The following is a 25,970-nucleotide window of genomic DNA, read 5'->3' on the forward strand; positions in this document are numbered from 1 at the left end:
TGCTGTTGCGAGTTTAAGCCGACCTTGGCCTAGTCAGGCCCCAAACGGGGAGCGAGCTGGCCCCTCAGCCAGTCATGGCATCGATAAGCTCCCCCGCGGGCTGCGTCGTGCGTGTCCTCGTCCATCTCACACCATCACCCAGCAGCCTGACGCATACCATTTGCTTCCTGCATGTCATAGACTTTGGGGGATTCCGATCCAAGCAAGATCCGGATATACCTCTTTTTCGCTTCTGCCTGTTGACCGTTCCGACCTCAAATACTTTCCTCCCCTCTCATATCCTCTCCATCACTCTAGCCGTCGTCATCACGTTCTTTCCTCTGACCAAGCTATCATGAGGGTCCTCTCAGTCCTCTCGGCGGCAGCTGTTGCCACTGCCTGGGTAATCCCAGATCAAGCCACTTTCGAGTCGTTGGCTGTCCAGGACCGTGAGACCGAACAACCTGCCGAGCACCCATTCTGGGACAAGGTGCACAAGGCCGAGACCTTCTGGGAAGATCTTGAAGAGGAGTTCACAAAAGCTGCAGACTGTGCCAAACACAGATTTGCAGAGGTTGCTGATTCGGTCCATGATTCAGCAGTCGGATATGGCGAGGACTTCAAGGACGCCTTTGCGGGCGAGGACTGGCTAGACACAGCAGACTACGATACCGACCTGTTCGAAGAGCCTCCCCATCACGGTCCTCCCCATCGCGGTCCTCCCCATCGCGGACCTCCTCACCATGGTCCCCCCGGAAAGGGCCCTCATCACCCACACGATCCCCATCACTCTCCCAATCAGACCATCTGGGAATTGATCTCGAAGAGCGAATATACCACGAAGCTTGCTGCTGCTATTGCTGACTTCCCCGATCTTGTCAAGACGCTCAATGGCACTAAAGCGAACTACACCCTCTTTGCTCCCACAGACCGCGCGTTCGAGAAGATCCCGAAGCACGCTCCTAAGCCACCAAAGGAGTTTCTGGAGAAAATCCTGTCATACCACGTTTCACCGGAGTTCTACCCTGCTCGTCGTGTCCTTCTCAGCAGAACCATTCCAACTGCTCTCGAAGCCAAGTTCATCGGCAAAGTCCCTCAACGTCTCTCGACTCAGGTCGGATTGAGAGGACTGACGGTCAACTTCTATTCTCGCATTGTGGCAATCAACATCTTTGCCACGAATGGCGTTATTCATGGCATTGACAGTATTCTCCTCCCTCCTCCCAAAGTGGTTGACATCCTCTCTGCACTCCCTGGCGAGTTCAGCACGCTTGATCTTGCGCTGGAGAAGACTGGCTTGTACCCTGCGTTCAACGATACCTCAAGCCACAGTGGAGGCACCTTGTTCGCCCCGTCCAACTTCGCCTTCAAACGTCTCGGGCCCCGTGTCAACGCCTTCCTTTTCAGCCGATTCGGTCTCAAGTACCTCAAAGCCCTGATCCTGTATCATGCCGGCGACAATATTACATTGTACTCGGACGCCATTTACAAAGCCGACTCTGACGCTGATGCCGGCTCACCCCACAAGGTGCCCAAAGGACTTATCCATGTCGACTTGCCAACCGGGCTTGAGGGCAAGAGTTTGAGTATCGACATTGCTCGCTACGGCCGACTGGTTACCATCAAGATCAACGGGTTCACCCGCGTTGCCGTTACGGATGGTATTGCGGCTGATGGTGTTTTGCATGTCGTGCCCAATGTCTTGATTCCACCCAAAACACCCGGTGGTCTAGGCGTTGCTGAAGATGACATGGATCTTGAGGAATTCAAGGCCAGACTGGCACCTTTTGTCGACACCGAGGAAGATGACATGATTGAGGATAACTTCGAGCTATGATGGCCGTCGCCTAACGGCACAGAGGAAGTCGCCGATAAACGTAAATAGGATATCCACATGTAACCAACTGACGGTGTGGGACGGCGAGTGTTTTGAGGGGGTGACTCTCACGTTGACCATCTCAGTAGCATGAAAACAATATGGAGTTTTCGATCCTTATTTCCATACCTGGTGGTGTTCTGGTTTATCATGATGTTACGTTGTTCCCACGTATCCGCCTACACCAATTGTATAGAAGCCTATGCCATGTTGGCTAAGGTAATCTCGTCCGGGAACAAACTTGACCAGCAGCTTTCACAGTAAAGGGACTAGGAATGGAGCACTAAGTGAGAACGAGCTTAGACAATATCTTTCAGCCTCTCCCGAGACGAGGACCATCAATCGCATTGATCATTCGAGCCAGCTATTCCTCAGGTATTCCAGTCATTCTTTGTCCTCTATATGCCCTACCTGCCTGTCTGCCTGCCTGCCCATCCACAATCTTACGAGGTACGAAACCCATCGCCCGACTCGAGAGCAATACATGAAGCATCGACTCTGTTCGTGACGCTCCCCTTACTCGGTATCACATCCCTCTCACATACACGCTCACACACGCACACATGAGTGATCACGCCTTCCACCGCCCCTCGATCGCCTTTCTCCTGACCAACGGCCTCAGCGCCATGACTCCGGCCCCCAGCGCCAACACGGTGAGCACCAACTGCCCCTTGTTGAATCCCTTGCCCAGCACGTCGAACGCCATTGACGGCGTCACCGTCGTGCCGAATACATCGTGCCCGTACGCGAACACCACGCTCGTCGACTCCAGGAGACTGGGGCTCGAGAGCACAGATTCAACGCCGAGCACCTCGCGCGCGTGGGTCAGGTACCCGTGCGGATTCAGGTCCAGCACGGGATTGTACCGCAGGAGGCCCTCCTCTCGCTCTGTGGCGTTTGCGTCGCGGTCGATGGGGCGACGAGGGTCGACAAGCTCGCGCGGGATCCCGACTATGGCGTGCGAGTGGGGGAGCGTCGCGAGAAGTTGGCGCGAGGTTATGCCTTGTGCGGTCTGGGAGACTGCGAGATGAGAGATAGGTTCGGCAATGGTGAAGGCTTGAGAAATTACATGCGGACGTGCTGCGGCGGCGTCGGGTGCGAAGGCAGAGTAGTTGGTGGGCAGACCGGAAAGGAGGCCGCGGTCGTTGGGAGCAGAGGATTCGTAGAGTTCGGAGATCACGAGTTGGTGTGAAATGCCGGATGTTGAGGGATCGAATGACGTGAAGGTGTAGGCAAGCCAGTTCTCGGAAAGAACAGCAGGGATGACGTTATCAGATAGAACGCCGTTGTGGGTGGCGGTGTGCAGGACTGAGCCGGTGACCGCGTCAACGAGGTAGATTGTCAATGAGCCGGAGTCGGATGTTGCCAGTAGCAGCGCGATATTAGGGTTGAGGTATTTGTACAGCACAGATCTGTCCCCTAGAACCCGGCCGATGGAGGCGACAGGATCATGGGCGGCGCGTGAAATGGCACTGACGATCTTGAAGCCCGACTGTGGCTGAAGGATCCATGTCTTTTCGACATTCTGGCCGATAGTCCAGCCGATTGCCTTTCCCTCTGGGCTCAAGGTGACGACGATGTTTCCTTCCACAGCAGTGTTAGGGGCAAAGTCTGTTGCGGGATGAGGTACGCCATCTGCGCCGACCTTGATGACAGCTGGTGAAGGGCTGCCGGGGATGTGAATGAGCTCGGCGACAGGAATAGAGCCTAACTGCTGTTCGATGAGAGCTCCGGTAGTTGAGTTGAGGACAATCAGAGATCCGTCGGACAAATATATGGAAACTCTTCCACTTTCCACTCCGATGGATCTCATCTCATTGTCTCCAGATATCTGGGAGGAAAGATCTGCTTGCCATCGTAGAAGGCCTGGCGGAGTAGCATCAACGGCAATCACCTCCTTTCGACTGGTCCCAAGCACGATCAGTTTGCTTCCTACGAGGCTTCGGCGAGCTGTGGCATCAGCGTCGGGAGATGATTGCAGAATGGTATCGGGCAGTCCTCGCAAATACTCGGGCAAGCTGGCAAGATCGTGCAGATGCCGCTTGACGCGATGAATGTAGGCGGTCAATGGGTTGATAGATGATTCGAGGTCGAGTTCTTCAGCCAAAGCATCGGGAGCTCCATTCTCATCCCAGGCAGCAATTTTAGCATAGGCCAACATTTCAGGCCTGCTCCATTGTAGCTCCCCATTTCGAATCAATGACCAATCGCCACTAGAAGAGAACTCAGCAACTCGAACAGCGTAACTTGATTTGCCCCTGCTGACAACCTCAACGGTGGCGTGTGGCTTAGAGCTACCAGGGGATGCCTTGAAGTTGGATTTATTCCACCGTGCTAGTTGGCCGTGGGACGCGGACGAGTAGAGGGAGACCTCCATTTCGGTAGAGCGCGTGAAGAAGACTGTCTCTTCAATGTTGCCTGCGGCAAAGAGGCTTTCCTCTGCTGTCGCGGGTAATGAGTAGGCTTTGGTGACATCGGCTGTTTTGATGTTGATGTGATAAATTTCCGCCCACTGCCGAGTTTTACCTTTGATGTGGAGCAAGAAATGAGTCGCCGCGGCTGCATGGCATGGGTGAATAACAGTAATATCCTCGATGTCGTCACCCTTATCATCCAATGCCAGTGTTGAAACCTTGGGGCTGTCGAGAAGACTGAGTTTGAATGACTTGAACGACTTGTCGGTGGAGATCAAGAAGGGGGAAGTAGAGCATGCGGCCGCTACATACTGGCCATTCGTCCCCAACGGCTCCGACTCAATTGGAGTACTCGTCTGGCTGACTTCCTTTCCCGTGGCTCTGTCAAGAGTAGTAATGGTCGCTTTGTTGCTGGTCAATAAGCCGTGGGATGTTGTGATGTAGTAAATGTGCTCCGCGGACACTGCAACCGAGGCTGGAGTTCCATGAGGTGTGCTTGAGTCGACATGATCCCATCTCGCCCCACTTCCGTCGCCTGCTATCCGAACAATAGTGGTATGAGCGGTGGGATCGACCGGCAAGGCCAAAACGACATAGTCCTGCGTAATTCTGCCCGTGACAGGTTCTGCGCCGCTCACAGCCTGCAATCCTCCTATCCTTGTGCCTTCAGGGACCGTGTAGTCCCAGACGAGTCTCCCATCCAGACCGTCCCAACAGGCAACTGTTCTGTCATGTCCGCTCACCAGTTGGCCATCTCTCTCTGCCGTAACGAGGTACGAAGTCGAAGCATTATTCACCGGCCACCCAGCTAGCGGCTGGCGCCATAGTACTGAACCATCCTTCGGATTGACAGCGCCTAGAATCGCCTTGTCTGAGACAGTGTAGAGAAGAGAGGCGTTCGTGTTCGAGTTTGGTTTGTGGAAAAAGGTTGTAGATGACTGCGGGCTGCCCAGGAGAGCATGGTGGAAATCTATGTGGAACGCATCGTCGGCGAAGATGGCTGTGACCGGTAGCAGCAGCGAAGTCAAGATCGAAACGACTCCATACCACCTCATCCTGCTAGCCAGGGATGTTGCAGGAGAGGCTGTTGCTTCTCACATGAATGAAATGGTTTCGAGAAACTGAAAGCACATGCTGCGCTCAGTCACGTGGAACACTCTATCGAACATTACATAAGCCTCGCGTAACCTGCCATTCAGGTGCTTAATGTCCTACACGCACGACACACAACGACTCGCTTGAAGCACTCAACTCACTCAACTCACTGCACTCTCATTACGTTCCTTCCCGCACGATTTTGTCATTCAAATTACCTAGATGTGCGATTCCAATTACTGACTCAAAATCTCTTGCAGTATGTGTCGATAATTCTCGAGCCCAGGCACATCCCGCCCAACCACCTTGGCTCCGTCATCCCACCTTCTCAGGTTTGCCTTTTCTGCCGGCCACCTCCCTTCCTGCCATGCCCGGACTTCTTCTGGGCTCATCGGGCCTCCTTGAAACCGCAGATTTTCCTTGCTCGCATCACTCAGGGTGTAGTAGTAGCCCTCCTCCGTCGCACAGAGATACCTCTTCGCGGGCACATGAGCTTCAACAAGCTCTGCCACCTTTGCCGGAAATCCCAACGCTAGCAGATACTGGGCGCCCAGGCTTTCGTGCGCGACCCGGCCCACACTATCGGACGGCTTCGAGTCAAGACCCGTACCGGCTTCCTGGTGCATGTTCTGTACCTTTGCGCCTAGGAATTTTTCGGCGTTGGCTTCTGGAATGATTTGCCCGATATCGTGAAGTAAAGCGGCAGCTATTGTCTGAGGATCTGCTGAGTTTTGCGCAGCAAGGTAAGCACATTGGAGGGAATGTTCAATCTGCGAGATTGGTTCCCCAATGTAATCACTCTGCCCGTGCGTGTTCAAGATTTCAAAGATCTGGGATGTGGCCTTCGAAGCCCCCAATTTCGAGGGTGATATCTCCTCATCGAACTGTGAGTAGCGGAACGTGTCAGTTGACTGACTTCATGGAAGCAGTGCAAGCCAGAGGCCAGAGAAGGTCTTTCCATACCACAAGCTGCCTTCCGGCATCGACACTCAGCATCGGACTACCGTACCCATATCTCAATGCACCTTCCTGGTAGGTTTTGCCTTTCTTTCTTAGCTGCGCTGGTGGCCATACTGCCTTTCTGTATGCATAATACTCGTCATGCAGATCACCCTCTCTAGCGCAGTTGTAAGTGGCATAAAGCGCTTTCCGGTCCAGACTACTGTGGTTTGCACCACTTCGGTGAGCAAGGTACGACCCAAAGATGAGAACTTCGCCTACAGCGTCCGAGTCAGCGGCTAGTCAGGATCGCTTGGTGCAACCGTTAAAAGGAATCAATTTTCTCACCAGCTGCAAGCTCAACGGGCGTCCAGGTCTGCTGCCTCGCCCATTCTGGCTCGATGCAGTTATCTTGTCCGATCGGAACGTCCATCTCATGGCTTCCTTTCACGACCTCTAACCCCCCATTCGTCATGTTTGATGGGTCGACCGCCAACAGAATAGCAGGGTGTTTGATTTTCTTGATGTGGGTGTACGCCGTGGAGTCGACATGGGGAGCAAAACCACCTGCGCCCCAAATAAAAGTGAGTTCCACGATACAGGGCAAGCATCATCGGGCGTGCGTACCGCTTCCCGCAAGCTTGTAGTTGATCTTCTCTTTGAAAAGCAACATTTGTTCGCCAGACAGCTGCTCGAGCCGACGAAGCAGCTTCCGTCCACGGAGGAGCCCATTGAGTCCTTCGTGAGAGTTTGCATAATTCTCCGTGCGGCAGAGCACTGTCTCGCCCCGGGCATTGATCTCCTGCCAGAACCCTCAGCTTGGATGCTACCACCACGATCCTTGGAAGAGATACCTCATACGGCATCCCGGGACTACGCTCATCTGTCGGCCAGTCATGGACTTCCTGTGCCCACTTCTGGAGGTCTTGCGTTTCATCCGCCGAGAGAATATCACGAAGAATCAAATACCCATTCTGATGAAAGAACCGGATTTGCTCTTCGGACAGCATTCTGGTTGTATTGCAACAAACAGTAATCTGGCACGAACACACAAAATCATTCCACTTTGAGTGCTCAGACTGCTCAGTTTTCCATCAAAAAGCTATACTGGCCTATCTTTGAAGGCTCGAGCTCCTTCTTCGCCACTGCCCAATCAGAAGGGCTCCCAGGGTTGTCGTCGTCTGTAGTCGATCAGTCATGGCATGTGTAAAGACCCGATCCTGCTCGTCAGACAAACATTGCAAGTTCAAAAGCCGAAAGGACTCTCGAGGACTACCACAAATCGCACTAGATATGCCTCGGTCAGACAGTAAAACCTCGCACTTCGAACCGACTGATCGCCGCAGACGCGCCTCTGGTGAATTTACATAGGGATCTTCTGCATGAGGATCGCCCCCTGGTCCGAACGATCAATCCGAATCATCTTGTTCCACCTTGGCACGTGGATCAAGCTCATGCAAGCTTACCCTTAAAAAGTGGCGCTCGAGCAGGGAGCGGAACGCCTCTCGCCTGCGCAAATCTATCCGGCTTCGAGGGGGGCAGTCGAAAAACCATTCGGCACGTTCCTGCACAACTGGCAGAAAATGGTTATCGCAGGTGTTGTCGACCCCGTTTTCAATGTCTACCTTGAGCGTCAGGGTTCGGACTTGACAACGGCGTCACGGCGCGGTGCCCTCTCGAGATCGAACATCCTTCTCGGTGGCGGCGCAAGAAGCTTTGAAGTAATGGGTGGAAAACTTATATTGACGGGTCTCTCGAGAGCAGATATATGATGGCCTCCCCGACCAGTGGTGCCCTAGACCGCGGACTTCATTCTTCTCCTTGCACGACAGCCTCACTCTGTTCAGCATGGCAAGCCCAAAGCATCAGCCTGCCTATGAGGTCACAGGCAAAGACTCCAACGAGGGTCAGTCCAGTATTCAAGATGTGGAAAAGTCCGAGAGGAGACTCAGCCAGGTAGACGTTGCCCGCATCACCAAAGTCTCCTCCATAATCACCGTCTTGGTTTCCGGCCTGGCTCTCTTCTCGGACGGGTACAATGCTCAGATCATCGGGTGAAGTCCTACGATGTCCTCGTCCCTGACTCGTGACTAACAGTCTCCCATGCAGATACATGGAACCGCTATTCACCGACTTGTACAAGGACGGCATGTCCAGCATCACCAAGACCAGACTGTCCAACGCCTACCTCATCGGGGAGATCTTTGGCATGCTGTTCTTCGGCTTCATCATCGACAAGATCGGCCGACGGACGGGAATCGTGTTTGCGACGTTTTTCCTGGTCCTGGGTATCGTGTTAGCTACCGCGGCGCATGGCACGTCCCAGCTGGGCATGTTTTGGATGATGATTGTCGCGCGTGGTATCGCTGGGTTCGGTGCTGGAGGTGAGATATATCTAGCCGTTTCTTCCGAATCTCCAATGCGGCTCGAACTCCTCTGTATCTAACAGGGCGTTCTCCCTAGGCGAATATCCCACCTGCGGAACAGGTAGCGCCGAGGCATCCGATGAGAGTGAATACGTCCGCCGCAAGCGAGGCTTCCTCGTCGCCGTGGCCACGGATTTCGCCATTGACTTCGGATTTGTGATGGCAGGCGTGATTGCGCTCATCGTGATCGAGTGCTATCACGAGAACGTCTCCAGCGGTATCTGGCGCGTCTGCTTCGGTCTGGGCTTCGTCCTACCCTTGGTTCTCTTCTTCTTCCGCATCCGCATGGTTGAATCGACCCAGTATCGCAAACATGCCATCAAACACAACGTACCCTACTGGTTGATCATCAAGCGCTACTGGAAGCCCATGGTGGGGACCTCCCTCGCCTGGTTCTTCTACGATTTGTAAGTCGGCTCTCTTCTCTCGGCCCGCTTTGGTTTAGATGGTCAGACGTCTCACTGATGGCACTCACACAACGCAGCGTCACTTACCCGTTCGGCATCTTCTCCTCCACCATCATCGGCCAGCTCAACCCCAACAACACCCTCATCCAGAACATCGGTTACGGCACCGTAGTCAACTGCTTCTACCTGCCCGGCTGCCTTACCGGCGGCCTACTCATGGACCGTATCGGGCGCAAACAAACCATGTGTCTTGGCTTTGCCCTCTGGGCAATATTGGGATTCATCCTCGGTGGCGCCCTCAACCCCATCCAATCCGTCTTCCCGCTCTTCGTCGTCATGTACGGCATCTTCAACTCATTGGGCGAGATGGGCCCGGGCGTGGCGACATTCCTGTGTGCCGCCGAATCTTTCCCCACGCCACTCCGTGGTCATTTTATGGGCTTTGCCGCCGCGGTGGGCAAAGCCGGTGCCGCGATCGGGACACAAGTATTCACGCCGATTCAAGATTCATTCAGCGACACGCAGAAGGGGACGCAGGCGGTGTTCCTGATTGGCGCGGGCTTCGCTGCCATAGGCGGTATCATCGCTTGGGTGTTCATCCCTGACCGAGATCGAGACCTGGAAAGCGAGGACGCCAACTTCAGGAGTTACCTCGCGGAGAACGGGTATGAAGGGACGTTTGGGGAGAGTTTGATGCACGAGGTCAGAACCACGGCGTTCAAGCCCGAGGTTATCAAGACGTCGTGATCATTCACTGCACTGTACTCTTGCGTACCGTCATGTCTTGTACTTGGTCTGGTCTGGTCTGGACTTGGAGGTTAGACTTGGCGAAGCTTCCTTTCGACTCGGTGTCGAGGGCCAAACCGTGCCAGATCTTGTACCCTATGCCGTATACCGAACCCCCCAATATCCCAGTGACGTTGTAAACTGTCGACCGACCCATCTGCTATGTTGCTTGTGATTGTGCCCTACGCACGAAGACAGACCCCGCCGTGATTGGCATGGCATAAAAATAAGCCGTGCCCCGTTGGCTGTGCATGTGCCTAGACTGACTAAACAATTTCCCGCTCGCAGGAGTGCCGTGGAACTTCACCTGGCGGCTCAACCTCGCGGCCGACTTTGTAGTAATATGCTGTCTTATTAGCGTAGTGTATACCCTGTACTGCGTATGAAGCTCGACCCCCTAAGCCCGCCGGGGAGGCCCTATCGCCCTCAAACTCGGGGCGTCGTAGGGGCTAGAAAGAAGCGCCGATTTGCTCAATGGCTGCAGCGCCGTGCAGCTTCTGGCGCGGTTTGGCATCGATCCCGCCCAGACCAACTTGGCAGAAGAGTTGTGTTTATGGTTCTGGATGGGATGATGCTTCATCCTTGGGAATATCCTTCAGCTGGACGGAGATGCGCGCAGAACAACGAAAGAAGTCGAAATCTGCTTGTTTAGGAAGGTTGTGGAAGATGATAACAGCTTCCTGAAGCCAGACAGAGCTTGGTGCTGTAGTCATGGCGGCGCTGGAGTCGGGATGACAATCCTGTACGACGCTTGCAGGGCGGGAAGTGACAGCTGCAGCATTCGATGCAATCCTGTCGCGGTGGTGATCAGCCAAATCCGAAGTGAGGGCCATCTGTGGAAGGCCAGACGATTTCGCGACTCTTGATGCCGCTCATTGTGAGACGGAAAGAGTGTAACTCAACGCTGTGCTCGTACCACAGTCGGTGTGAGATCACCCGCATACTCGGACAGGTAGGTACCAGGTATTTTCTCTTCATCGCCAGTCTTTCTGGGGTGTCGTGGATTTATGTCGTCTCCCGGAAGATGGACCTTGCTTAGTCGTGGCTTACTGTATGCACAACCACTGTAAGGCTGAAGAGTATGGCCCGCCCCAGCTCATGATCACCTTCGGCGGGTCAATGCGAGCGCAGACTGCTCATAAGACTCAACTGCTGCCCAGTACCCAGTAGAGGCGTGCAATACCTAGGTCACGCATATACCCAGTATGAGACCTGGGCGTGGATAGTAGCCACGAGCTCCATCTGGGATGGATACGGGTGTTTGCTCAGGTAGCCACCACCATGCCTTCAAAGCCAACCCTCGACTTCACACACCAGAGCAGTTGGTACCTAAGTAATTTCTGGTGATACCTGACGCGTTGCGCGTTACCAAAGGACCCGCGTATGCGGAGTTCGACCTTCCTGTCACTGTCGGCGGTGCGGGGAGTCACTCACTTCTCACTTCCCAAAGAACGTTCTCGAAACAGCGATGGATCCTGTTTGGCTGGACCACGTCATGGGCTCAGCATGCCGTTGCGCCCTTCTCCCACTGCTTCAGGCCACTTTCACTGTGGTCAATGATCCAAATTTGATCCTTGCTTCCATTGAGATTTTACTCGAGCGTTCCAGTGCTTCTACCCAGTACCGTCTCGAGCCAAAATCCCGCAAACCGGATCTTCCTTCCCACGCAGCCTAATCACCCACGCCTCACTCTATTTCTTCTTGTCGCCCAGTTTTACTACTTCCTCACTCAAACAAAAGTACCTCAAACCTCACGCATAACACGACATTTGCAACCAATCACAATCACACCGAACAATGGTAGCAGAGACCAAACTCTACGACGCCCTCTCCGTCTCCCCTTCGGCGTCACAAGATGATATCAAAAAAGCCTACCGGAAAGCAGCCCTGAAATGGCACCCGGACAAGAACAAAGACAGTCCAAACGCTGCCGAGAAGTTTAAAGAAGTCTCACAAGCATACGAGATCCTGTCAGATCCGGAGAAGAGAAAAGTGTACGATCAATATGGCCTAGAGTTCCTGCTAAGAGGTGGTCAAGCTCCACCGCCAGGTGCTGAAATGCCCGATGGCATGCCCGGTGGTGGATTTGGTGGTATGCCAGGCGGTTTCAGCTTTGGAGGAATGCCTGGTGGTGGTGGTACTCGGACGTTCCACTACTCAACAGGTGGTGGTGGTGGAGGAGGCTTCAACTTCTCGGATCCCAACGACATCTTTGCTCAGTTCGCCCGCAGTTCCGGTGGAGCAGGCGGTGACGACGATCCCATTTTCAATCTATTCGGTGGTGGCTTTGGGTCAGGTGGGAGAAGCGCTGGAAGTCGACGGACCACAGGCAATTTCTCGGCCAAGCCGCAAAGGCCACAGACCCCAGAAGTCACCGTCATCGAGCGACCACTACCGGTTACGCTGGAAGAATTGTCCACCGGCGCACACAAGAAGCTCAAGATCAAGAGAAAGACATTCAACGCCCAAGGTCAGCGCATAAGCGAGGATAAGCTCCTGGAGATGGACATAAAACCTGGCCTGAAGGCTGGTTCAAAGATAAAGTTCGCTGGAGTGGGAGATCAAGAAGAGGGCGGCACCCAGGACATGCACTTCATCGTCACAGAAAAGCCGCACCCGACTCTAACCCGCGATGGCGACAATCTGATAACGACAATCGAGTTGGACCTGAAAGAGGCGCTCACCGGTTGGAAGCGGACCGTAACGACCATTGATGGCAAGCAGTTGAATGTGTCGGGCGCGGGACCGACTCAACCCGGTCATGAAGAACGATTCCCAAGCCTAGGCATGCCGATTAGCAAGAAGCCTGGCGAACGAGGCGACTTTATCGTCAGAGTCAAAGTTAACTTCCCTCGGTCACTTACTGCTGCGCAGAAGGCAAAGATCAAGGAGGCATTGCCATAAGAAGACAGATTCTAGGGCCATCTGATGTGGCAGGACTGCATATACCTACCCCATCGCGGAGCTCACAGAGATCGAGCAGCTTGGGCAGAAATACCCAAGGGCAGAGATCTCTGTGAGCTCGCTGACTGACACCCTTGGGATACAGTCACCCGCAGAACCAGAGATGGTGGATGAGAGACGCACGAGAAGAGAACATGATACCCAGTAATGAGACAGGCAGTTTCATTGAGATGTCCAAGACACCGGCACTTCCCTTAGCCAGCTAGGATGGATCTCCAAACCGAGATGACTGCCCAGCGGCGTCCCCACGAAGGGTGTCCTGATGATTGAAAAACAAATCAGCCTCACGAATTGCATAGCATTAGGTAGCGACGGCGTTCATCAGAGGAGTCAGGAATGTTTCGTATCTTGTGGTATAATGAGAGGAAACGAGGACGATTGCATCACGGATGGCGTTTACTACAGGCCGTCGAGGGGTGGCTATTGTCGTGACGATTCTCTCTGAAGACTCGGGTGGACGGTGGGTTCTGAATTCTTCACAAAACACTTCAATATTACAAAGTTCCACATTCCGCGAACCCACTGCATTGCTTTTGAGTTCGTCAATTCGCGTGTGTTTTTCTGACTCACATCACACAAGTCCTTGCTGTGAGAGTACTCCTTATAGTATACATACTATACTACGTGTTCGTAGGCTCGTTTCGATCGTCACAACAACCACCCCGTTCACTTAGGACCTATTACGGCCCACACCATGATGAAAACACACCATCAGCGGCCCTCACAATTTCTCCACCGGCGCTCCCACCTCCACCTCGGCGATCTGATCGACGCCCTGATAATTAGGCACATCAAGCCCATACTTGGCCGCGACATCACGGCTCAAGAACCTGCCGCCAATGAAATGTCTCTTTCCCTTGTAGAACTTGACGCTCGGCTTCGCCGCCGTGAGCGAGATGAGGTACTCGGGCATGAAATTGTGGCCGACGAACTCCTCGCTCGGCGGGCCGGACTCTACGTCCCACGACGAAGGGGTGTCCACCGCCAGGACGGGGACCTTGGACGAGATGATCGACGAGAGGACCTTGTCGAACGGCTCGCGCACGGGCGGTTTGAAGCTGAATCCGAAGAGCGCATCGACGATGAGATCCGCGTGGGCGAGTTCGGCGTCGAAGTCCTCGGGCGTGGAGAGGAACGGGATGTGCAGATGGTGCAGCTGCTTCTGGAGGCCCGTGAAGATGGTCGCGTTGGTCGGTTTGGGGTAGTAGATCTTGGGGGTGTAGCCGTAGTGGTGCAGGTGGCGGGCACAGACGAGGCCGTCGCCTCCTAGACGACATCTTTAGCAGCGAGGAAAGGGGGGCGGGAATACAGATAAGGGACGAGGGAAAGGAGTGCGTACCGTTGTTTCCTGGCCCACATGCTATGAGGATGTTTTTGCCGTCTTGGGGATTTTGGACCTTGTATACTGAGCTCGTGAGCACGGCGTGTTAGCTTGGTCTGTCTGCATCGCTGAGTATGACTGTAGTAGAATAATCTGTGTTGGACTACACCCTTGGTGATGCTCACCGGCTTGAGAGACGCTCAATCCAGCCAACTCCATGAGTTGGTCGATGCTGAATCCGCCCTCCTCGCTCATGAGCTCCTTATCGAGCTCTGCCGCCTTTTGCGGTCCGAGTGTCTGATGAGTGGGGGTGTGAGCATCGAGAGTCTCCATGATGTCCGCATAGCAATTCTGATCCATTGGCAGCGCTTATCCTTGAACGGACTCACCTTCAGTGTTGTCATGTTTGAGTATCTTCTTGTCAGAATCGGAATTGGTGGAAAAGCAAGTGCCTGGCGGGGGATAAAGCTGCGAAGCGTGTGGAGCATAACCCGGCTTGCACGTCTCGACTATTAAAAATCCGATCACTTGGTGTAAACGTTGCTAGACAAGTGAAAGGTGTTTTGAGATTACGTTCAATTACTTGCACTGCTTGCTGCTGCTGCTCAAGCGAAGCATATCGTCATAGTTGGGACGAGCATTCGGGGTGGTTTCCGTTCCGCCAATCAGCAACGTTTCTGGCTCCGCACAAGGCTGAGCGAAGTTTGAGGGCGAGGTACAAGGCTGAATTCTCTTTACAGTTCTGTGTAGCTTTCCTTTTCCGTATCGAATCGAAGCCACTACACCTCCACAAGACCATAGAACACCACACCAGTTGCCCATTCCTGCCTCTCCGACCTTTCACACTACACCCCGACGCTCTACCCTCTACGCATTCTGCATTGCAGTCAGGATGGTCCTCCGCATCCGCCTCGCCCGCTTCGGCACGAAAAGAAAACCGATCTACAACATCATCCTCGCGCAAGCAAAATCAGGCCGCGACAAGAAGCCCATGGAAGTCCTAGGGACATATAACCCAATCCCACAGACTCCACTTGCAACCCCAGACACGCCCGAGCTGCTAGAGGATGGCACGAAATTTGTGCCCAAGAAACAAAAGGACGTGCAGTTAGATTTGATGCGCACACGATATTGGCTTGGTGTTGGAGCGCAACCGACAGAGCCGGTAGAGAAGCTGTTACGGCTGGTAAGTCACACAATTCCCATTACAATCACCTCCATCACGAAGGGCAACGATCTCCCGTGTGGGACACAGAAGCGCAGAAAAGGGAGGCATAACCCGTAAGAGGGGCTGCGCACGCGTTCTGCTGTATGTCTGGATGTCGAGCATGCATACATATATCAACGCGTTTGTCCGACTTCATGTTTTTTGTTGTTGTTGTTGTTGCTATTACACCTACTAAGCACGGATGCTCAATCGCAGATCGGTCTGATCGAAGAGAAACCCTCGATCGTGAAGCGATTTCCCACAATACCATATAAACCCCGAGCACAGGAACAGGCACAAACGGAGCCAGCGAAACAATCGCAGTGAGTGTAAATTAGGGACAGCAGAGCGCAGTGCCGCTGTGTACTTACATCGTCCAACGTCGAGCATTCCGAGGGCATAGCGAGCGGCGTTGAGGTTGAATTTGATGTTGGCACGGACATATCTCAGGCACAGCTGGGCAGAAGGTTGTAACATATCGGTCAGAGCATTGAAATACGGATGTATACCCAGGGAACTGATCTGTCCAGCACCATCACTGGCGCCAGCACGACGCCGTCACCCTTCTCTGTCGCCGCCCACAGATAAGCCCCCAAGTTGTCACGGAGGAATGTCGCCGGAAAACACCCTCCAGCCTCTCTACCATACGCATTAGTGGAGGCTTGAATGTGTCAAGAAATGGAAACAAGCCGAGAGCACCAACCCAGGCCCAAGAACCTATTGCACGACAGGTGGTGCTGAGAATGTCCCATTTTTCTGGAAAACAGCTCACTTGTAGCTGCTTTAGCTCTGCACAAACCTGGCCACGTCTCAAGAAATGGTTGGGATCAGCAAATTGTCGTCGTGAACGCATTGTGACTAGCCCATCCATATGCAGTGGGTGCTAGTGCTAGGAGTAGATATATTTCCAAGAAACTACAACGTCCACCAAGATAGACGTCTTGTTCGTGAATGCTTTGTACCATTCCACGGGTCGTTCTTTGGCTTCATCATCTCTCTCTATCTGATCTCTATTTTCGTTGCGCTTCATATCGACACTCTACAGTAGCCTGCCTCTGGTCTCATGCCACGAAAATGGCCTCTCCCTCACTCTCATCCATCCCACCTCAACTCACTTCAAAGTCTGCTCTATCTCGCCCGCCACCGTCCTGAACCGCGGCTCGTCGAGATATCTGCCTTGCCTTAGCTTTCCCAGCGTGCTCGGAACATCGAAGATATCCTTCGCAGCACTCTTCAGCTCGCTGTCACCCTTGAAGAAGACAAGTATCGTGCCCAACGCCACCAATGAGCGGTAAGCAGGTTCTGTTGACTGGCTTGCTGGATTGCTTGAAGCAGCAGAGTGGTTGACGGCTGGGAAGGAGGCCAGCAAGTTGGTCAGATCGGCGAGCAGCTCAAGTGCGTGGCTGGCATTGGCCTCGCTATCACCTGCGGAAGTAGTGATCAGGACAGCAATGTTGAGGTATAGCGTTGTCAGGGCGATCGCGACCGAGACATCAGAGGATGTGAATTGAGCGACGGGTTTGAGGGACTCGACAATGGCATCGAGATTTTCTTTCACGAGCCGACGACCGGTGGACGAGCCGTAGAGCAGGTTGGAAAAGAAACGCATAGAAATCATGGCGAGTTTGTTGTTGTCTCGCAGGAAACGCTCGTCGAAGATGCCGCTATTCAGAATACCGACCACGGTGTTGAAACTATCAGCACCTGAGGAGGGAAATTCCTGTGCCGCTGCTGCAATAAACCGGAGTAAGTCCAGGGCGGCGAGTCGGTTTGCTGGAGGTTGCCAACGTGTAACGACCTTGGCGAGAATGGACACGGCGGTTGAGATGGTCGGAGAGCCAGGTAATGACGCCTTGCCAGAGAAGTTGTACTTTTCCAGCTGCTGAGCGACATCTGATAGTGTCTTGATTTCATCACGTGAAAGCGCTATTTCGCTGCCGGAGTAATCGGCATTCTTCTTGTTGATCTGGGCCATCGCTGCACCGGGCTTGCCAATTACTACTGACAGGTAATCCTTTTGCGGCAGGGTTTGCTTGCTCTGTGTGGGCGGTGGAGGTTGGTATGATGATGTGGGAGCATCACCAGGTCGATACCGATTCTCAGTGCCCCAGGGGTCAGCACCTGTGGGTGCTTGTTGACCGAGAGTGGCACCTTGCGTGTTCTTGATGATGAAGTTGGCAGTTTCTTCGAGGTACGACATGGGCAATTCGTGATCTTGCAGGAACTTCGTAGCTGCATCGTAAGGATTTTGGTTGATGTTGTACGGTAATTTGAGAGGGGGCTTGCCGTCTTCGATGTCGATATCAAAGACGTAGTCATATTCCTTCCCGTGGTATGCAGTCTTCCCACTGGATGCAGCAGAATCAACAACTTGGCCGATCTTGATCCATTGTTGCTGTGATGTCGACCACTGATACAGACACGCCGAGCCGTCATCCTCTTTAATTATCTGACTCTGGCCCTCTTTCGTGCCTACCTTGCGTTTGAGGAAGTCGGGACCAGGAAGATCGGTCATATTGATCTGGCCAATTGTCTGCTGAGGTATGCTCGATGCTTGCAGGGACTCTTCGAATGCCGCGAGTGTCTCTGCATCAGCCACACGCTCTGAATCTCGGGTAAAGATACGCGCGAGTTTGTCGCTCGTCCCCACGATGATATCCCCATTGGGAGAAGCCGATACTGACCACACTGAGATTGCCGGCAAGGTAATGACTTGAATGCAATTCTGGCCTTCCCATATTCGAACTGACCTGTCCTCCCCTGAGCTCACAAGCTGGCCGGAGGGCAGGACTGCAAGAGAGTAGATGAAAGACTCATGGCCGATCAAGGAAGCCACGAGGTCTCCTTTCAAGGTCCATAGACGGATGATCCCATCATTTGTGGCAGCAGCGATCGCCGCACCGGTGTGGTGTCCTTCGGGGAGTTTGGCGAGAGCACGGACAATGTCTTGAGCATCCCAAGAGTGTCTTAACTTTCCCCGGATATCAAAGACTCTGATCTGCCGATCTGCACATCCCGTGACAGCCGTTTCCCCGTCAAACGCCAACACCGACCAGACAGTCGCCGTATGTCCTGCCAGATCGACAGCAACCTCCCATCTGCCAATTTCCCAGATTTTTGCTGTGCTATCCCAGCTGCCGCTCACAAAATAGTTGGCCTGGGCGCAGACATCTATCGAGCACACTTGGTTGCTATGTCCAACCATGAAAGCATCGGCATTCATATCAGTCGTTGTGGAGGGTTGCCGTGCTTCAATAAGCGCATCTTGTCCCGAAGAAAGTACGAGTCCTTCAGCGAAGTCTTTTGAGGGTGGAACATACGCAAGGCATGTCTTGAATTGAGCGCCATGTGAGGATTCCGTGTCGTCGTAAATTGGAGGGGAGATGGAGGTGCGCTTCCATATTCTCGTCGAGCCATCGCGGGAAGCCGTTACCGCAAAGGACGGATCAGGGAGCAATACGGCGCGGACCTACACTCGCACTCATGTCAGTTCTGAAACTCAATATAGATTGCGGTGAAACGCACATCGCTCTTGTGGCCGCTGAGCACGGCGCTGAGCTTATAATCAGATGTCCCGCCACTCATCTTGGGTGGTTGGTTAAATTCAGATGCATCTGCAGACGAGGTCACGTCTGAGAACAATGCGCGGAATTATAGAGCCGAACGAAATATGTGCGCGCAGAAAACCAACTACCACACTGCTTTTTCACTTTCCTGTCACTCACCTTCACTTCACAGCGTTCGACTGTCACGTAACTCAATGACAGCCTTGTGTATGACGTAACGCTTCAGCCTCGCCGTCCATGTTCGTAAACATCGTCCCTCCGGCAAAGTCGTTGGCTACTCCTGTTTTCACATGTAGATACACGCCGATCGCAAGAGAGGTTGTGCATACCGTATAGATATATCAGAGTGCATGATATCGGGCCACTTTTGTCGACCGCTCCATTTTACAGTGGGTGGTACAACAGAGGATCACTGTTAATCAAGATGGGTCGACAAATGCACCAGGGATTTCTACAGCTCTGCCAAATACCAAACACCAAACCACCCTCGTCTCCTCGTAACTACGAGTCGTGCGAGCAGGGCTGCGCCTTTGTCTCCGCTCCATCACTTGAGGCAAACGATACCCAGCATGTCGTCCTTGTAGAAGATAATCTCAGGCAGACGGATTACGAACGCTGTTGAGGTCTTGCGGTTTTCTAAAGCCAAAACCATCCCGGATCGACAACAGAGCCTAGAACTGTAACCTGTGCCTCGTGTGCGAAGCCTGCCACTCAAGTCGCCTGTCTTTCAAGCGAAATGACAAGCGAACTGATTGCTATTGGTGAAATCAACACCAGACCAAGGACAGCTGATTCGGTCCGGATGTTAATGGAGTTATCTCACTGCGTAAGAACACCCAGGGTGCAGGATATCTGATGCTAATAGTGCAAGTATGTATGATACCCTGCGTTAAGTCTCTATTCCACTGATATTCAAGAGGCTTGCCGATACCTCACCAACACAGGACTACAAGGGGACTGTCTCACCCATAATGGGTCCCATCATCCTTCAGTCAAGTCAGCACAGGTACAAAGCTCCATAAGAGGTGGACTTACATGGCCGGATATCGGTCACCCAGTAATTCAGTTGCATCAGCCGCCACCCTCAGCTCCTGGACCTCCTGTTCAGTCAACTTCAGACTAGCCGCGGCAGTGTTCTGCTCCAGATACTTGATGGTCCTCGTGCCGGGAATCGGGATGATATCGTCCCCCTGGGCCATCAGCCAGGCGATACTGGCTTGTGCAGGCGTGGCTCCGTGGTTCTTTGCCACGGCCTCAAACTTGTACACAAGATCCATGATCTTGCTAAAGTTCTCGGGAGAGTACTTGGGTATCAAGCGACGGAAGTCATTGGCCGGCAGGTCTTGCAGGGTCTTGATCTGTCCGGTCAAGAATCCCCGCCCAACAGGGGAGTACGCGACGACGGCAACACCCAGCTCACGACACGTGCGCAGAAGGTCGTTCTTCTCAATGTCAAGCACAAAGGGATTATACTCGACTTGCAGTGCCGAGACTTGGTGGACGGCACAGGCGCGACGAAGAGTCGATGGTGAGACCTCGGAGAGTCCAATGTACCGAATCTTGCCTTGACTGGAGATCGGTGTCAGTGACGACGACGACGACGACGACGACGAGACGATCGATTTCTCTCTCGCATGCAGGGTCCTCTTACTTCTTCAACTCCACCAGAGCTTGGATGGTTTTCTCGATGGGTGTCTCACGGTTGACCCGATGGCAATAGTACAGATCGATGGTCTCAATACCCAACCTCTTGAGACTTTTCTCGCACGCCTCCCTGACGTACTCCGGGTCCGATCTCTCGCTTTGCTTGAAGTCTGCCGTGTATTGCAGCCCAAACTTGGTCGCGAGGAAGATATCCTTGCGCTTCTCTGGGTTTTGCTTGAACCATTTCCCGATGATGTCTTCGCTGTCGAAGTACACATCGGCGGTATCCCAGAACCACTCCCCAACGGCATGGGCGCGATCAAGGACGGCAAGCTTGTCTGCTTCGGTGTCCTTCTGGCCGTACGCGCCACCAATGCTCATCGCGCCGAACCCGACGGCCGTGACCTGGGGACCGTTGCGGCCCAGTGTCCTCGTAGGTGTCGACATCTCTGCTGGCGGGGTCCGTCTCGCGGTTGTAGGGGAGATATGTGATCGTGCAGAGTGCTCAAGCTGACCGATGATAGCGAAGAAGAAATCTCACGATGAGGATGTGAATGTGAATGTGAGATGAAGCTGGAGAGTACTCCCTCCAGCATTGAGGATCCTCCTTCTTATGTAGCCATCACGCCAGGCGCATGTCCCTTCGCAAACCTACATGAATTGGTCCGCTCACGGGCGAAAGTCTAACTGCTGAATTCCAATTGCTAACTCCGCCACCGAGTCATACAAGTACAGCAGACTACAGAGCCTTTGCTATACTATTAAGAGTGCCCAGTGAGGTATTTGAAAGAAGCCAAGCACCGTAAAGGGTACTTGCGCTCCACGCTTATGCAACCAATCGGTCCAGCTCCCCCGGGGTGGACCCCCACGAGTGTCTCTGACGACCCTTAGCATGCCCATTGCTATACAGGCATGCCGGACTTTGGTTATACAGTATGAGGGTTATAACCATTCTGGAACCATATCGGGTGGGTGGAAATACATTCGCCGCCAACGCTGGCCTCAAATTTCGAGGGACTGTCGTTGTTTGTACGGAGATTCAGACTGAAAATCAGAACCAAAGGGGACTTTTACCCTTTTGTTCTACTGGAGATCCCTGCTCTCCATGAGTCCCCCAGAGGACATCTGCGTTATGGTTTTACAGATGTGCCGCCCCAGCCAAACTCCCCACCTGACAATGTCTTCAACCCGGATCGCGCCAGTAAGATGACCTCAACACCAGAGAGACCATTCATTGTCTAATGCTGGCCATTGAGATTTGCAGCTCGTGACAGCGGAGGTGGACGAACCATGACCTCTCAGGCACCTTCAGCCGTGTCCGTCCGTGCCAAGAATACTGACGATGGCAGTCGGACCAAAGATACTCCAAACTTCTCATCTGTCCGTCCATAACGATGATCATTTGTGGTGGCCATCTGTCCGCAGTCTATGACTTTCACGAATGGATGGCTCGATCTAGGATTGATTGTCAACTCGCTGTTAACTCATTATCGCAATCTCATCGGCCCCCGATGGCCAATATTTCTGGTGGTGGCGATCCACCACCCATCAGCCAGCATGTCGTGCCGTTGCCTAATGACACAGCACCTGCCGACACAAACAACAGAGCTCTCCTGGGCCCAAAGCCGGGTCCCGACAAGGCTGTGAAACGTGCAAGTGAGTCTTGCCCGTGATATCCGTGCATCCACGTCACATGCCCATCCAGACGGACGCAGGAAGGAGGGCATCAAATGCGATCATGTCTGGCCTGCGTGCCACAAATGCAAGGCCGCCGCACGGGTATGTGATGGCTACACGTCTGGCGCCGAGGAGGCAAGCCCTATGGTCTATACGGCTAGCGTTCGAAAACCCTAGGACCATCAAGACCAGATGGCCTCGCCGCCTGTGGCAGTTGAATGCACCCGTTCAGCACTGACATATCACCCGAACAGCACTAGTCGCTCGAGATGCTCCGGCTCCATTGGGCGTCACACCATCGGGCATCTTCGATTCCGAGTCCTGGGACAGGTTTATCCTGTACACCAGCGCCGCCGAAACAGCATTTCTCGGTAATCCAAAACTGCGGAATCGATGAAAGTCCCTTCTATACGTTGCATAGCCTGGGAGCCTGTTGTCCACTGTGTTTGTCCCCCGCTTTTGAGGACTTGTTTTCTGCGAGATCCAGGAAGCCGCCGCCCGCTTCCGTCGCGGACAGGTCTGATCAGATGGCAGCCCCCTTGGGCGCTACAGGCACGTTCTTTTCCAGAGTATTCGCTTCGTCGGGCACTTTGCCTTCCGTCTTCAGCTTCGCGTCCACTTTCTCGTTCCACTCCAGCACGTGCAGGCACAATCCCTCGAGAGTGGTGTGTCCTGGATTGTAACCCAGTTCCTTCCTCGCACGGGAATCGTCGTAGATGATGTATAGAGTGGAGTAATTGAACACGGCAGGCTGGAGCATGGTGAGTTCGTAATTTGTCACCGCAGGCAGGAAGTTAAGGTGTCGACGCTGCAGCACGATATACCCTTCCAGGAGGTGCGCAACCAAGACAAGCAGCACACCGGGGACCGGGGTGAAATGCATGGGCGTTTTGGGGTGAGCCAGCGTGCTCAGCAAGCGGAACAGGTCTGTGTACCGAAACGGTGGGCCAGGATCGCTGACACAGTAGGCGTTGCCACCGACGTCCCGGCCCTCGAGCAGACGTGCTTCATACAAGAGGTGAGCTAGAGAGACGTTCTGCGCAGAGACATATTGAAGGACAAGCGGGTAAAGCCAGCTATCGATTAGAAAGAAACCGTCAGCCATGGCCATGCACGTCTTGCGGCCCAGCAACGAAGAGGGGGAAAACATTGGCTCACGTTGGAAGACCGCCTCGTCTCAAATAGTCGTAGACGACAGAATTCCGATTTTCGGCTCCATGTCCGTAGATGGCGTGCCCCGGTCTGATGGCACCGGTTCTAAACCCTGCTTTCATGTCATCGGCGTCGGTTACCAACTTCTCAGCCAATGCTTTCGAATAGGCATAACAGCCTGCAAAGTTTTCCACTTTGTCCAGCGACGGAGGGTCTGCGTTCTCCGATATCTGGACGAAGTTTCTGGGATATTTCTGCCATGGTGGAAAGAGGAAATTAGCGGGTCTGATGCCTATGCTGCCAGATGAGGTGGCGATAAAGATGTCGCATCCAGCCGCCCGAGCAGCCTCGAGCACGTTTCTTGTGCCTTCGACATTCACTTTCATGAAGGTGTCAAGGAAGTCTGCTTTGCCATAGCCGGCATGAATGTAGGCGACGGTGTGAAAGACCGTCAGTGGCAGATTGGCGAATTCGGCTGGCCAGGGAGCATTGAAAACCTTTTCGACGGCGGCACGATCTGTGACATCGGCCTTGAAGTGCGGGACGTTGTTTGTGACGGCCAACTCTCGGCAGGGAGGCTGGAGGTCGACAATGCGGATGGCAGCAGGGTTCTGACCTCGCATGATCAAGTGCTCGACCATCCAGCCGCCGACGAGACCTTTAGGCGGTCAGACGACGGCGAACGCATATTGTGCACGTAAGGCCACCCACCTGATCCTCCGAACACGATATATCGTCTATCCTGCTTCGGCGGCAGATATTTCTTGAAGTCGGGTCTGCTCTTGCGGCATTTCTCGTAGGCTTCTCGAATGACCTCGTCTGTCCAAGGTTTGCCCGCGATCTTTGCGACCTCTTCCGGAGTGGTGGACAAGACGCTGTTGATGTGGTACAAAAAGACGCTGAAGCCAAGGCCGACGACGAAGGCGAGCAGAAGGAATTGAAGCCACATGTCTTCCAGCGGTGGATGACAATTGACCCTGGGCTGGTGAAGTCAACAACAAGATAACACCGAAGGACCCTGGTGGCGGTCTTCTCGTTTCTGTACGGTGCTGCGCGTTTGACAAGAAATGTAAGCGTAGCAACTGAACTTGAGTGGGACGGAACTTGCCAAACAGTGATGAAAGTTGGAAGATTGCTGCCTGGTTACACATCGGTAGCGGATGGGTATTAATAGTCTGACCGGTCTTGCTCCTGTATCCCGATTATCCTTGGTGGGAGATTTATTCTGGTTAATTAGATAAGACCGAAGACAGGACAAGACAACGGCTGCTGGGTGCCTGATGACGGTGACTTCGTTTGACGCCGTCTGCCTCTTCCGGCTCGGTTTACGAGGTGTCGTACAGTACTGGTTGAAAGACGCCACGCCGGCAAGAGGGAGTCTTACACATCGCGCATGATTACTGTACGGAGTACTACATTATGAGAACGTTAATGGTTTCAATGCCTCCGCAGCAGTTCAGACATGGAGTACTGCTTGGTTGCCTGGTGTGGGCTTCACAAGAAATTCCCACACGCGCTGAGTCGGCCGCGACTCTCACGGCTGGCCGGAACGCGAATTCCCGGATCACGCTCTGTTCCCCTCGACAGCACCGGCTACAAATTTCGAGGACATCGTGCATTCCTGCCTAGCTGCCCAGTTGAGAGATTGTCGATATACTGCCGAAGGGAAAATGGGCAATACTGCTGCGAAAACTTCCCACCTCGCTTGGAAATGGTCAATCGGCCTGCTCATCCTGACTCTGTTGGCCGGCCTGTACTCATGGGCTGATTCCATCAAGGTACGGACAAGACGATCCACTATCGCTCTTCTATACCTCTTGCTGACGCAGCCGGCCTGAATCCGTAGTCCAGGTGGTACATCTTCGATCATACCGAGCTGCAGAAGCTAGTAGACGAAAGCCTGCGCCTGTATCCCAACTCAACCGCCGGCGTGGTTCACAACATCGTTTCGACACTTCGCGAGATACACGGACCAGCACTCGTCGGCGTCGATCCTTTCCCAGGTGCCGATCCTAGCAAGCATGACATCTCGCCCATCTCGCCATATCCAGAGCAATGGATGTTCAACAACGCCGGTGGTGCGATGGGGTCGATGTACATTATTCACGCCAGCATCACCGAGTACCTGATCATTTTCGGCACGGCGCTCGGAACTGAGGGCCATTCCGGGCGCCATACAGCCGACGACTACTTCATGATCCTCGAGGGCGAGCAGTGGGCTTACCCAGCACACTCACTGGCACTCGAGCGGTATCCGAAGGGGAGCATGCACCATCTCCCTCGAGGCCAGGTCAAGCAGTACAAGATGCACCGCGGAGCCTGGGCGTTAGAACTGGCTCAGGGCTGGATTCCGCCGATGCTACCATTTGGGCTTGCCGACACGGTCTTCTCGACGCTGGATTTCCTTACATTTGCCCGCACGGCGTGGTTGACGGCCCGGAAGATGATCGGCTGTCTGCTCGTTGGCAAGATCTAGATTGCAAGTTGACGGATTTGGAAGACGGCACAGAATTAGGA

The 25,970-nt window shown here is 53.7% G+C and overlaps 11 protein-coding genes across 11 annotated transcripts; 5 read left to right on the top strand and 6 right to left on the bottom strand.

Annotated features, from left to right (window-relative positions):
* Positions 1-334: 334 nt before the first annotated feature.
* On the top strand, positions 335-1,816 carry G647_05599 (uncharacterized protein; the record flags this gene model as incomplete). Its single annotated transcript, XM_008729926.1, has 1 exon — positions 335-1,816. The coding sequence occupies one exon, from the start codon at positions 335-337 to the stop codon at positions 1,814-1,816; it is 1,482 nt and encodes a 493-aa protein (XP_008728148.1).
* A 610-nt stretch (positions 1,817-2,426) lies between these two features.
* On the bottom strand, positions 2,427-5,324 carry G647_05600 (uncharacterized protein; the record flags this gene model as incomplete). The annotated part of the gene is made up of 1 exon (XM_008729927.1): positions 2,427-5,324. The coding sequence occupies one exon, from the start codon at positions 5,322-5,324 to the stop codon at positions 2,427-2,429; it is 2,898 nt and encodes a 965-aa protein (XP_008728149.1).
* A 276-nt stretch (positions 5,325-5,600) lies between these two features.
* G647_05601 (uncharacterized protein) lies at positions 5,601-7,313 on the bottom strand (the record flags this gene model as incomplete). Its single annotated transcript, XM_008729928.1, has 5 exons — positions 5,601-6,248; positions 6,328-6,581; positions 6,652-6,870; positions 6,931-7,105; positions 7,158-7,313. The coding sequence occupies 5 exons, from the start codon at positions 7,311-7,313 to the stop codon at positions 5,601-5,603; spliced, it is 1,452 nt and encodes a 483-aa protein (XP_008728150.1).
* Positions 7,314-8,151: 838 nt separating this feature from the next.
* G647_05602 (uncharacterized protein) lies at positions 8,152-9,883 on the top strand (the record flags this gene model as incomplete). The annotated part of the gene is made up of 4 exons (XM_008729929.1): positions 8,152-8,357; positions 8,413-8,687; positions 8,767-9,136; positions 9,214-9,883. 4 exons carry the CDS (start codon positions 8,152-8,154, stop codon positions 9,881-9,883), a joined length of 1,521 nt encoding a protein of 506 aa, XP_008728151.1.
* Positions 9,884-11,719: 1,836 nt separating this feature from the next.
* G647_05603 (uncharacterized protein) lies at positions 11,720-12,826 on the top strand (the record flags this gene model as incomplete). The annotated part of the gene is made up of 1 exon (XM_008729930.1): positions 11,720-12,826. The coding sequence occupies one exon, from the start codon at positions 11,720-11,722 to the stop codon at positions 12,824-12,826; it is 1,107 nt and encodes a 368-aa protein (XP_008728152.1).
* A 781-nt stretch (positions 12,827-13,607) lies between these two features.
* On the bottom strand, positions 13,608-14,540 carry G647_05604 (YjeF family domain-containing protein; the record flags this gene model as incomplete). Its single annotated transcript, XM_008729931.1, has 3 exons — positions 13,608-14,152; positions 14,226-14,291; positions 14,393-14,540. The coding sequence occupies 3 exons, from the start codon at positions 14,538-14,540 to the stop codon at positions 13,608-13,610; spliced, it is 759 nt and encodes a 252-aa protein (XP_008728153.1).
* A 559-nt stretch (positions 14,541-15,099) lies between these two features.
* Positions 15,100-15,492, top strand: G647_05605 (ribosomal protein S16; the record flags this gene model as incomplete). Its single annotated transcript, XM_008729932.1, has 1 exon — positions 15,100-15,492. The coding sequence occupies one exon, from the start codon at positions 15,100-15,102 to the stop codon at positions 15,490-15,492; it is 393 nt and encodes a 130-aa protein (XP_008728154.1).
* A 1,033-nt stretch (positions 15,493-16,525) lies between these two features.
* On the bottom strand, positions 16,526-18,999 carry G647_05606 (uncharacterized protein; the record flags this gene model as incomplete). The annotated part of the gene is made up of 2 exons (XM_008729933.1): positions 16,526-18,883; positions 18,940-18,999. The coding sequence occupies 2 exons, from the start codon at positions 18,997-18,999 to the stop codon at positions 16,526-16,528; spliced, it is 2,418 nt and encodes an 805-aa protein (XP_008728155.1).
* A 927-nt stretch (positions 19,000-19,926) lies between these two features.
* On the bottom strand, positions 19,927-21,071 carry G647_05607 (uncharacterized protein; the record flags this gene model as incomplete). Its single annotated transcript, XM_008729934.1, has 3 exons — positions 19,927-19,966; positions 20,016-20,549; positions 20,632-21,071. 3 exons carry the CDS (start codon positions 21,069-21,071, stop codon positions 19,927-19,929), a joined length of 1,014 nt encoding a protein of 337 aa, XP_008728156.1.
* Positions 21,072-22,824: 1,753 nt separating this feature from the next.
* G647_05608 (uncharacterized protein) lies at positions 22,825-24,402 on the bottom strand (the record flags this gene model as incomplete). The annotated part of the gene is made up of 3 exons (XM_008729935.1): positions 22,825-23,377; positions 23,460-24,111; positions 24,165-24,402. The coding sequence occupies 3 exons, from the start codon at positions 24,400-24,402 to the stop codon at positions 22,825-22,827; spliced, it is 1,443 nt and encodes a 480-aa protein (XP_008728157.1).
* A 721-nt stretch (positions 24,403-25,123) lies between these two features.
* Positions 25,124-25,929, top strand: G647_05609 (uncharacterized protein; the record flags this gene model as incomplete). The annotated part of the gene is made up of 2 exons (XM_008729936.1): positions 25,124-25,231; positions 25,300-25,929. 2 exons carry the CDS (start codon positions 25,124-25,126, stop codon positions 25,927-25,929), a joined length of 738 nt encoding a protein of 245 aa, XP_008728158.1.
* Positions 25,930-25,970: the final 41 nt, after the last annotated feature.

The sequence above is a fragment of the Cladophialophora carrionii genome (genome assembly GCF_000365165.1).
Source record: "Cladophialophora carrionii CBS 160.54 unplaced genomic scaffold supercont1.4, whole genome shotgun sequence".
Taxonomy (NCBI): Eukaryota; Fungi; Ascomycota; class Eurotiomycetes; order Chaetothyriales; family Herpotrichiellaceae; genus Cladophialophora; species Cladophialophora carrionii.